Source organism: Sinocyclocheilus rhinocerous, unplaced genomic scaffold (genome assembly GCF_001515625.1).
Source record: "Sinocyclocheilus rhinocerous isolate Xijiao unplaced genomic scaffold, SAMN03320098_v1.1 scaffold1115, whole genome shotgun sequence".
In the NCBI taxonomy this organism is placed as follows: Eukaryota; Metazoa; Chordata; class Actinopteri; order Cypriniformes; family Cyprinidae; genus Sinocyclocheilus; species Sinocyclocheilus rhinocerous.
The window spans coordinates 677,982-689,764 of record NW_015658514.1 but is presented as its reverse complement, the minus strand read 5'-3'; the positions used below and the strand labels follow the sequence as shown (position 1 = coordinate 689,764).

Here is an 11,783-nt window from a genome sequence, read left to right as displayed (position 1 = left end):
GACTTAGCCAAACAAGCAAAATAAACAAAAATGCGGCGCCTGTCACTGTGTGACGTTGTGGTGCTACGATGTGATTAATTGAAAATACTGGATCGTTTAGGCTGTATTTGATCATTTCACGCAATCAGCCACGGTGTTATCGCACACTTAACGTCATACTCTACGTGTTAACAGTTGAATCTCCGCTCTGTGATGAGCTGTAAGTATGTGCGCATGTTTTGCTAAGGGGTTAGCATTGGCAGCACAGACACACAGATAATTGTAAACAATTTGAGATGTTTGGCTGTGAGAAACAAATGGCAGGTCTACAGTTTTCAGATCTTGAGTCGGATGAACTGGCAGCTGTCATTTGACATTGATTGCTATAAAGGTGTTTTAGTGTTGTGCTGTGTAACTTGCTGTGTTGTTGTTGTTGTTTTCTATTCAGAACATGTTTAAATGCCTAGAGGCGAGCTGCCTTAAAGATGTGACAGTACTAATGACTCAAAGACATCAGTAAATTCGTTAATTATTACTATTATTAGAGTAGGATGGTGCAAGATGACCCCCACCTTATTTTTTTCCTCTTGACTATAGAAGGCACACAATCTCACAAACTCCATAGAATACTCTTTGAATATCGACATTTTAAGATTTCGTTAGTCGAAACACTTTTGAGGTTAACTTATCTAATTTGGTATCTTTGGAAAATAGTGATCTATGACATTGCATTATGTTGAATATCAAAGATTGTGTGTCTGTTTGTTAATTAGGAATTTGTGGACCAATTAAAGGGGTCATATGATGCTTTTTTAAAGATCGGCGTGTTAGAATGAGCCGTTTTAGGGGGGCGTGGCAGAGTCTTAACTTTGATAAAGAATATCTCTTTGGTTTTGAGACTTTAGTCTTTGCAACTTCAGGGATCTTATCTATGCACAATCAGCTTGTAACACTCCAAAGAGAAAGGAAAACTTGAAATCGCATCATATGACCCCTTTAAAGTTTTTACATCTATGGAAATAAAAAAATATATACATTTTGAAGTTCTGTAGTAGTTTTGCCCCTAGAATTGGCACCGAAAGCCCTAATGGCATGTTATCGTTATTATATTATAATAATGTAATATGTTATAATATAATGGTTATTATGCAGTAATTCTATGAGTTATATGTACATTTCAGACATCTTTGCTATTCATTAAATCTGCTTTGTCTGTCATCAGTCATTCAAATATTCAACAAAAGTACAATTTTATATAGAATAGATGATGCAGTATTTTACATTATAACACTCATCTTGTACATGTTGTATCTAAATATGTTACTATTTTAAAATGTTAATAATTAATAAATAAATAACAAATGTTAAATGTAAATGTACATTATTATTAAAGGGGCTTTTTCCTCCATCTTACTCTACTAATTGACCTGACTTTCAGTTGTATTCTGTACTTTTTCAGTTAGTGTGTTATTTATATGGGCTTTTTCACTGTGCACTAAGATAACTGTCTTTAATTTGTATGTCTTAGGTGTGTGCGGCAATGGATAGTGATCTGAGCCCACAGGACAAGAAAGACTTGGATAAATTCATCAAATTCTTTGCCTTGAAGGTGATTGCATTAAACACTACAGTACAATGGGGACACTTCATTTCCAGCGATATCGTTGACTTGATTGCAAATGATTGCAAAGATACTATTTAAACTGAACTGAGCTGGATGATGACATCACTGAATTCAATGATGAACTGCCTTTAACTGAAAAATTGAGTGTTTACTATTGTCATTTTGCATTATTGACACAATTTTCCTAATTAATGCTGTTCAGTTGCTTTGACACAATATGTATTGTTAAAAGCGCTATATAAATAAAGGTGACTTGACTTGACTCAATAGGATCAAAGAAAAGAAGATTGAAATGACCTGAATATTGAGTCCATTAGTTAGCCTACTAGTGCCCGCTCACTTTTGCCCAGGCCCGCCCGAAAATAAAATTCGCCTCTGGCTTGCTTAGTTGGGGACACTTCATTTCCAGCGATATTGTTGACTTGATTGCAAATGATTGCAAAGATACTATTTAGACTGAACTGAGCTGGATGATGACATCGCTGAATTCAATGATGAACTGCCTTTAACTGAAAAATTGAGTGTTTACTATTGTCATTTTGCATTATTGACACAATTTTCCTAATTAATGCTGTTCAGTTGCTTTGACACAATCTGTATTGTTAAAAGCGCTATATAAATAAAGGTGACTTGACTTTACTTGACAAAGGGTATTATTGCATGCATGAAATCTGGTATCCCAGGTGACGGGGTGATGATATCCTTTGCTTTATGTGTGTCTTTCAGACAGTGCAAGTTATAGTTCAAGCCCGGCTTGGAGAGAAGATCAACACTTGCTCCTCTTCATCACCGACAGGTTCAGACTGGGTAAGACACATCCAGGACACTTCACATACAATGGTCCTGTTGTGTTTACATCATAACTAACATGAGATCTGCGTGTCTGGTTGTTTTCATGATTTTATTCAGTTTAATCTGGCAATAAAAGACATCCCAGAGGTGACTCATGAAGCAAAAAAAGCTCTTGCTGGACAGCTGCCTGGCATCGGCCGATCCATGTGTGTGGAGATCTCCCTCAAAACCTCAGAGGTCTAGTCTTTCTTTCAGTTCACCATCAATATAGTAAAAGTATCATGACAAAATGCCCAACTTAATAAAAAGATGTTTACTTGAGTATTAAGAAATTGTGTTTACCCATGCAGGGAGACTCCATGGAGCTGGAGACGTGGTGTTTGGAAATGAATGAAAAGTAAGCACACACAGTTCCCCTATACAGACAGGTCAAAGCAGTCAGCTGAGAACTGCTCTGTGTTGAGATTGATACATTATCAGCAAGTCAATATTTTCTATACTGGGGCATAACTCGGGTTAGCATTTTCTTCCAGGTGTGATAAGGACATTAAAGTGTCCTATACAGTTTATAATCGGCTGTCTCTGCTGCTCAAGTCTTTGCTGGCCATCACAAGGGTGACACCTGCTTACAAGCTTTCACGTAAACAAGGGCATGATTATGTCATACTCTACAGGTACTCAACGCACTTTCTTCTACACTCCACAAAGGCTTATATTGCCTGATACATGAGTTCATAGAGGGGAAAAAAGGATATCATGTACAGTCAGATTTGATTAATATCTCTTTGATAGGATCTATTTTGGAGACGTCCAGCTGACAGGTCTCGGGGAAGGTAATAGTTTGAAGGGCTCTCTTCAAAGTACTAATAAAGGATGTGTAGATGTTCTGTAGTATCTTCTTCACTTCTCTCTGCAGGGTTCCAAACAGTGCGAGTGGGTATTGTAGGCACTCCCATAGGCACCATCACTTTGTCCTGTGCATATCGCACTAATTTGGCCCTCATGTCTTCAAGGTATGCATTACATCTTCCTGTATGCAAGTGCTGGGCGATAAACTGTTTTGAATTACACAACCAGTATGACGTTTTGACAGCATTGTGAATTGAGAGTTGACCATTAACTCAACATGCAAATATTGCCGCAGCCACAGATTATTGTTGTTTTACATTCACAGCACATTAAAACGTCTTAACTACTTGATCTGGACAAACTGTTTATCATTAGAAAGATTTAAGACTCCAGCTTCGATATTTGACCACTTTTATGATAAAACACGGTTGCAGTGACAGTAATTTCTTAATTTATGTCAGGAGTGCAAAATAATGCATGATATTTTATATAACAGAATAAAAACACCTATTCATATTCAGTCACATCTGCTGCAGTTTATTTGTGTTCACATAGCTTCACTGAACAGCTTCTGTTAGGGCTTATAGGTCAAAAGTGTGCGTACTTGGAGAAGTATTGATATATTTACATGTCTACTTCATATTTCTTCATACATAATCATTTTTATTCATTTTCCATTGATTTATGCTAAATTGATTTTTCTACCTATTAGATTGTTTTATGAGCATCTACACCTACACCAACCCTAAACCTACCCCTTACAATAATGCAAAAACAGTAATTATTGTTGTACAGTGTGTTCCCAGTAGCCGCAGCTGTATCTCTTCTAGCCTTGACCCTGCTTCCAGCGCTGTCTGTCTGTGTTTTCTCTTCCGCGATCGCTGTTCTGACTCGGAGGAAGCTCATTCGCAGCTCATAATGTCAATCATATCAAAGGGACTTTGATCATATTACGCGTTCATAACACGCCCTGCCTCTTATGACGAGGTGGGTAAATGTATACTGGGATCAAAGAGATGTGGGTAATCCATGTAATGCCAGAATAATGGCTGATTAAAAACAAAAGAATAATGATAATTACTTCTGATACCTGGCTGAGGTCGCAATGCAAGAGGAGAAAATACTGTAGCAGGCAGAGCAAGCTCACTGTTCACGATGCATGAAATATTGGAAGAAAATCCTAAATACTGAATTGGGAGTGGGGGGTTATATGAATGTATTTCTGAGGTGAACTGACTGTCTTCAGAAAAGTTTAGATGTTATTTTTCTTTCCGTTTTGCCTCCCATTTAATGCATATTAAAGTAGTTTCGCTGCTTTGTTTACAGCGGTAACCAGGGAAACGCTATACTTCTGCTCTCCCTTAGCACCACCTTCTGTCAGAGAGAGAATTTGCGTTCTCATTCAGCCCATTTGCTGTTTTTGTTTTGTGCAGATTTGTTTTATGTAGTACACTTTCACAAAGCTAAAGTCAGACCTTTCTGGTTTTGCTTTAAATTGTGAAAATATACCTAATATATCTAATTTAAATCAAAAACTGCTCATGCATCATCTTTGTTTGGATCGTGATTAAAATCCAGTGGTTCTGCAACTGTTTCATGCATTCTGATTCATATAAAGGTTCATACAAAAACCCATGATAAAATGTGAAACTGCCACAATCCTAAAAAAAAACAAAAAAACTGTGATACAGATTTTTGGTCAAACTGTCCAGCACTAATGCAACATATTCAAGTATTCAGATATTCTGGATCGTTTTTGTAGTGGTGTTGTGCAAGATATTGTCCTTGTTTGTCTCACAGGCAATTTCAGAGGACAGGCCCTATCATGGGTATCATCATTGATCATTATGTGGAGCGTCCCTTCACTAATATGGCACACATGCATCCCTGCAGTTACAGGTGTGTAAAAATAAACACATAATCACAGTAAAGATAAGCTACTGTTCAGAGATTTGGGGGTGAGAAATACTTTTTAATTAATACTTTTATTTAACAAAGGCACAAATTGACCAAAAGTGACAATGAATATTTTTACATTGTTACAAAACAGTTCTATTTCGAATAATTGCTGTTCTTTCTATTCATCAAAGAATTTTGTAAAAAAAGCACAATATACAAAATATTCAATAAGTACAAAATATTCAATAAGTACTAAACTGTTTTCAACATTGATAATAATATGATAATATGAAATGTTTCTTAGGCACCAACTTGGCATATTAGAATGATTTCTGAAGGAATGGCAACTGAAAATTCAGCTTTATCATCACAGGAATAAATTACATTGTAATGTGTATTAAGATAGAAAAAGTTATTTTAAATTGTAATAATATTTAACATTATTACTGTTTTAACTGTACGTTTTGTCAAATAAATGTGGTCTTGGTGAGCACGAGACTAATTTCCAAAACATTTTAAAAATCTTACCAACCCCATACTGTTGTGTATATCGCAGTGTAGAATATCACCTGTATTGTTATTTAAATCAAAATTAATATTTGATTTTTTTTATAGTCCACTAGTAAGACATACAATTTTTAAATGTTTTTCCGCATTCAGAATAAATTGGAAATAAACCATTAATAACTAAAAAACACGTTTGATAGTATTGATAGTACAGGGATTCAAACTGATGACTCTGCTTTCTTGTCCTCTGGCCTCTAACCAGCTCTTTTCTTTTTTCTCTCTTAGAGCACCTGGAGAAGATGAGGGAGGGACTTATGCAGGAATAGAAGATATGATAATATGAAATGTTTCTTAGGCACCAACTTGGCATATTAGAATGATTTCTGAAGGAATGGCAACTGAAAATTCAGCTTTATCATCACAGGAATAAATTACATTGTAATGTGTATTAAGATAGAAAAAGTTATTTTAAATTGTAATAATATTTAACATTATTACTGTTTTAACTGTACGTTTTGTCAAATAAATGTGGTCTTGGTGAGCACGAGACTAATTTCCAAAACATTTAAAAAATCTTACCAACCCCATACTGTTGTGTATATCGCAGTGTAGAATATCACCTGTATTGTTATTTAAATCAAAATTAATATTTGATTTTTTTTATAGTCCACTAGTGAGACATACAATTTTTAAATGTTTTTCCGCATTCAGAATAAATTGGAAATAAACCATTAATAACTAAAAAACACGTTTGATAGTATTGATAGTACAGGGATTCAAACTGATGACTCTGCTTTCTTGTCCTCTGGCCTCTAACCAGCTCTTTTCTTTTTTCTCTCTTAGAGCACCTGGAGAAGATGAGGGAGGGACTTATGCAGGAATAGAAGACTCTCAGGAGGTGTGCACCACGTCCTTTTCCACCTCCCCACCATCGCAGGTAATGCCGTCTCTATCACCTTTCCATCTGTCCCATTGAATATAACCCTTCACCACCTTCCTTGTACAAGCCAGGCTTCAGTACAGGTGCAGTGCAGCCTGTCATTAAGAGATTAACTGTTAACCTCTCACAATGGATAAGCTGTTTTCATTCATGAGTCTCTTTCAGCAGTTCCCTGATGAACAGGTCTCATTCTTTAAATGTGATTATAGTTTTCATATTCCTCCAGCCATGAATATGATTTGAGATTGCTGCTAAGTACAGTACATTTCCTCCCTATACTTTTCAGTTCAAAAATTTCATTTTTTTTTTCTTCTTTTTGCTGTGTTTGGTTAGTTTGCTGTCTTGATCAGTGTTGTGTTTGTTAGCTAAATTCACTAAATGACAAAGCTGAAATAAACAAAGGCAAAATAAAACATAAAATTAATATATATTTTAAAAAGTATATAAATAATACTAAAATAATACTGGTCTTGGTGTACTTGCTTCAGTACAAAAGTGTTCAAAAATCTTCAGACTAGTGTTAAAGTCATTTGTGTGACCATGGAATCAGTTTCTCTCTCTCCATTATCTCTTTCTGTGGTAGTGGTTTCATTTCTGTTGTTGCCTTGTTTTTCTTTCTTTCTTTCTTTCTTTCTTTCTGTGTGCATGTAGTGTGTGTGTACAGTAAGTCAGGCACATTTTAAGACACCTAAGCCGACTCTGATGGCCACACTGAAGGTTCCCCTCATGGGGCTTGGCATCTCACAGCAAGTGAGTCCAGTGTGTGTGAGAGAGAAGTGTGTGTACACGCATGCAGCTGATAGATTAATTAAAGTAAAAAGTGTGTGTGGCCTGCCCCAGTAACCTATACTCCACTGCTTACCCTTCATAACCTTGTATAACCTTTTAATGAAGAGGGTTATACAGTATCACTCACACAACAGATTGTTTGAGCACTGCTCAGGCCAAACGCACATAATCACTGCTGCCTTCTCCTTGAGCTGACCTGCCTGCTGTTTTACTTGAAGCATTTGTGTGTTTGCTCTGATAACTACTCTGATCCTTCTTGCTCTCTGCTCTGCAGTGAGGTTTATACAGGACCAGACTTAAAAAGGCCTCTTGATCTGACATTTGACTCTTATTGTGATATGAATCTCTCTCTGTCTCTCAGCTGTACAGCTCTCGTCTGTCATATCAGACTCCTGCCCTGGGAACTGTGGATTTGTGTCATCCTACGGCTTGTACTGCTGCTGCACATCCTCACCAGGTACAGCACACAACACACCAGTGCATACGCATTACGCACATGCAAAAGCACCACTTTCCCTATCATAACTTCATGCCCCTCATCCCTTCTGCTGTAGAACAGCTGCTTGGAATTACTTGCACCTGTTTACAGAAGTGTGTGTGTTGTTTTGACCTGACTGAAGTGGCCAAGTATGTGTCTCTTCCTAATCAGATGGTTGTGCCCGGCAAAGAAGGTGGAGTCCCACAGGTGCCGGCTCAACCTACTCATGGCACTGCAGCTGAGCATGGTCGTATCCCTTCATGCCCCACTGGACAATCCCCTCAGCCGGCACCACCCACATCCTGTAGTAGGTAAGAGTCACTGTGAGGAGATTCAGACTGTTCAATGCTGATTTTTCATTTGTCAGTTCAGCTAAATTTGATTCCATGTGTGTGTGTGTGTGGTAGCGAGGTGAAGACTGTGTCCCCCTCTGATGCTCTAGAGACCACCTTCACCAGGAAAGTTGGAGCTTTTGTCAACAAAGCCACCACTCAGGTTAGAATACATTAATAATATATAATAGCTTAGAAAACAAAAATTACCTTCATGAACATTGAAATAGTTCTTACATTCTCATAAAAATCTACATGAACTACTGAGCAGTTAAGCATACAGTTAGCATTCAAAAGTTTGTGGTCGGTGAGGTTTTTTAATGTTTTTGAAGAGTTTCATATGCTCCCCTAGGTTAAATGTAATCAAAAACAGTCAAAACTGCTGTTACAATTAAAAATAACAGTTTTCTGTTTTAATATGTTGTAAAATTTTATTTATTCTTGTGATAGCAAAACAGAATTTTCAGCAACCATTACTCCAGTCTTCAGTGTCGCATGATGCTTCAGACAACAATCTAATATGCAAGAAAGCTTTCCTCTTATTATTATTATTATTGTCAATGTTGAGCAACATAGCGCACCTTAATTTCTTTCTGAATTGTTTTAATGAATCAAAAGATCAAAATAACATCATTTATTTGAAATAGAAATCTTTTTGTAACATTTTAAATGTTGTAACTGACTTTTGATCAGTTTAATGCATTCTTTATGACTAAAATTGTTAATTTCTTTCTTTTTTTTTTTTTTGTACAGACCCCAAACCTTTGAAGGGTAGTGTATATATTAAGCTTGTATTTGTTAATATTATGAATTCAGGACTTGTTAGTAACGTGTTTAATAAGTGCATAGTAAAAGAAGTATTAATGATAAGTGCAAAAAGTCACTGTCATGTTCATTGGGAGGTGAAAATGCATTCTGATGTGTTGTGTATGTGTAACTCAGGTGACAACAACCAGTTTGGATCTTCCTTTTGCTGCATTCGCTCCAAGAGCCTATGACCTGCAGGAGAACGACCCAATGGTATTGAAAGCAAAAAACACCTATACTTACTATGCATTTCATATTAAGAAAACCCACTGCAACGTCCACTGTCTTCTCATGTCTTTTTTTGTGTGTGTGTGTGATTTAGAGGTGTTTTTCTCTGTTTGCAGGTACACCCTCCTCCATCCCCGGCTCCTTCATCTCCTTTGCAAGGCAGCCTGCACTCAAACACCTCGAGCCACAGCGGGGAGCAGCCACAAGACGACTTTGTCATGGTTGACTTTGTAAGTGCACCAACACATAATAAAAATAAAAAAATATTTTTTTTTAAGTCTGTTTCTGCATGACAGAGCAACACTGTTCTGGTGTTGATCAGAGCTCTAGTGTTGGGCTAAAATCAATACAAATGTTACTAGAAAAGTAAAAACAAGAAAAAACTAGCTCCTAAACAAACACACATGAAAAATCGAACTTAAATCTTCAGAATTGCTTGAAAATTACAGGGAGGTGAGTTTGATTAAGGTAGCCACTAAACTCCAGGACCAGATATTGTTCTAAGTGTATGGTAAAAGCCGAATATGGTCCATATTATGTTTAAAGACCAGTTCTGTGATTGTGTGCCAAACAGAAACCAGCATTCTCTAAGGATGACCTTCTGCCAATGGATCTGGGAACTTTCTATAAAGAGTTTCAAAACCCTCCTCAACTTGCAAGCCTGTCCATCGATGTCAGCGTTCAGTCTATGGCTGAGGATTTGGTGAGAAACAAACAAATTCTTGTCAAAGCACATACTGAACATTTTTGCAGTCTATATGGGACAGGTTGACCTTTAAAGCATGAAAGGCACGAGAACATACATAGAGTAGAGACACAGAGAGTATTCATATACTGTAGGTAAAATTACATTACAGATTTTACCGTTTTTAGCACCAAACCAGGGTTGGTGTTAAAGTCTTAAGGAAAAAGTTTTATTGTGTGGATAATAAAATTAAGAACCATTGAAATAATTGCAAGTATTTTTTGTATGTAGTTCACTTAAAAACAGAATCGGTATACAAATTATACATAGGGTGACTTATTCACATTCATGCCATAGTAACATTGTGATGTGTTCATTATTAGATGTTTGGTACAGTGAACATGTATTTTTGCAGGACTCTCTTCCAGAGAAACTGGCCATTTATGAGAAGAACATTGACGAGTTTGATGCATTTGTGGACACGCTACAATAAAACAGAACAGAGATTGCATCCTTCACAACTTCTTTACTCTTCTTGCTTCCTTCACTGAAGCATCCCTCATTGGATGTCTACATTAACCATGTTTTGTGTCAGTTTTTCCTTGTGCAATGAGCTATGAAGAGAATCATCATTCAAGAAAAAAAGTGAACTGAGGTATAAGGAGAGCAGCATCTGTTACAGGAACAGAGCAACATTAAATTTCCAACCCTTGTATTTATTAAAATAGCAGAACTGTGTAAGTAAAGCTCACTGTAATGAATGTATAAACCTGTACCAGCCTTTATTTTTGTTTTGCCCATCACAACACCACATGCAGTTCACTGACTAGTCACTGAAGCAGATTTCTCTCATTGTACTGCTGGCACCATCTGAATTCTCTTGCAATTTTTATTCAAGGGAAAACGTGAATTATCTGAGAATATGTCCAGTTTTTACTTTATAGGCTTAAACATGAACGACACTACAAGTGAACACTGACAATAGTGGATTGTGAGTCTGTCTGCTTACCTGCTTCCTGTAAATGCATTTTACCATAACTTTTCATCTTTTTTTTTTTTTTTTAAGTTAGGGACAGTTTATCATTACTACTCGTCAGGTCTTTAATCGGTGAGGAATGCTTTTTTTAAAGCTTATGTTGGCAAGTCATTAGGAGCTGGACCTTCTTTTATTATTTTAAGTGTCTTCTTTCTCTCCTCACTTTGTTAATATGGCATGTAAATGTTGTGTAATAAACTGATTTATTTCAGACAGGCCTGTTTTTGTTTCCCCTACATGCTGAACTGGTCTAAAACGTGTCTTCTTTAGGCAAACCTTGGAGTTCACTAGCTAATGAATATTCGTTTGCTCGACGTTCGCCCAATGGATTGGCGAAGGCTTGACTTATGAATATTAATTAGGGTGCGTTACTGGAAGGCTACCAAGCAACGTCAGCATTGGCTATTGTAAAATTCATGAGCGCCGAAATACACGCCTACTTCCATATTTAGATAAATCCAGTGTTGTTTTGACAGCAGTTGTGAAATGTTTTTCTATCGTCCAGCTGTCTGAACACCCACATGTAAACTTGACTGTGTAGCCTTTATTCCTTTTAAAAAGCGGATTTCAAGTGTCTAAAAGAAAGTTTTAGTTTCTTCTTCATTACACATCGGATTACATAACTTAGTGTACACTTGGTAAGTCACGTATGTTTTCTCTATAGTATATGTGATGTGTACGTCGTGCTCACTCGTCTGAATGGTCTCCGCTCTTTGAAATATCAAGAAATAGGCTAGATATCGCAGCATAGTACACTCGTTGTCTGTATATAATAACATGTATATTAACTTAGAAATATTCGAATGATGGCAAACTATTTTTGCTTTTGGTAATGGGG

The 11,783-nt window shown here is 36.7% G+C and overlaps 2 protein-coding genes across 4 annotated transcripts in view; both read left to right on the top strand.

Moving 5' to 3' along the window:
* Positions 1-11,260, top strand: LOC107722374 (autophagy-related protein 13). Of its 2 annotated transcripts, XM_016530709.1 has the most exons (18): positions 1-199; positions 1,508-1,588; positions 2,330-2,410; positions 2,513-2,632; positions 2,746-2,792; positions 2,929-3,069; positions 3,188-3,228; positions 3,312-3,408; positions 5,045-5,143; positions 6,494-6,587; positions 7,242-7,340; positions 7,741-7,836; positions 8,029-8,168; positions 8,265-8,352; positions 9,132-9,209; positions 9,341-9,454; positions 9,799-9,927; positions 10,325-11,260. In XM_016530709.1, the coding sequence occupies exons 2-18, from the start codon at positions 1,520-1,522 to the stop codon at positions 10,400-10,402; spliced, it is 1,611 nt and encodes a 536-aa protein (XP_016386195.1). In that variant the 5' UTR covers positions 1-199; positions 1,508-1,519; the 3' UTR covers positions 10,403-11,260. The 2 variants fall into 2 exon arrangements, with proteins under 2 accessions (XP_016386195.1, XP_016386196.1); XM_016530710.1 differs by lacking the exon at positions 7,242-7,340 and having other exon boundaries at positions 10,325-11,258.
* Positions 11,261-11,438: 178 nt separating this feature from the next.
* LOC107722376 (SPRY domain-containing SOCS box protein 3-like) overlaps positions 11,439-11,783 on the top strand; it is a 2,402-nt gene continuing 2,057 nt past the window's right edge. For both annotated transcript variants that reach the window (XM_016530718.1, XM_016530717.1), the window contains exon 1: positions 11,439-11,583. The gene's annotated coding sequence lies outside the window, so the exon portion shown is untranslated. The remainder of the gene's footprint in view (positions 11,584-11,783) is intronic.

What these genes read in the sequence shown, in the direction of transcription:
- LOC107722374 (XM_016530709.1), top strand. Translation starts at nt 1,520, where the DNA reads ATGGATAGTGATCTGAGCCCACAGGACAAGAAAGACTTGGATAAATTC. An exon ending in GATTATGTCATACTCTACAG is followed by an intron (nt 3,070 to 3,187) that starts GTACTCAACGCA and finishes TCTCTTTGATAG; the next exon opens with GATCTATTTTGGAGACGTCC. An exon ending in TTGGCCCTCATGTCTTCAAG is followed by an intron (nt 3,409 to 5,044) that starts GTATGCATTACA and finishes TTTGTCTCACAG; the next exon opens with GCAATTTCAGAGGACAGGCC.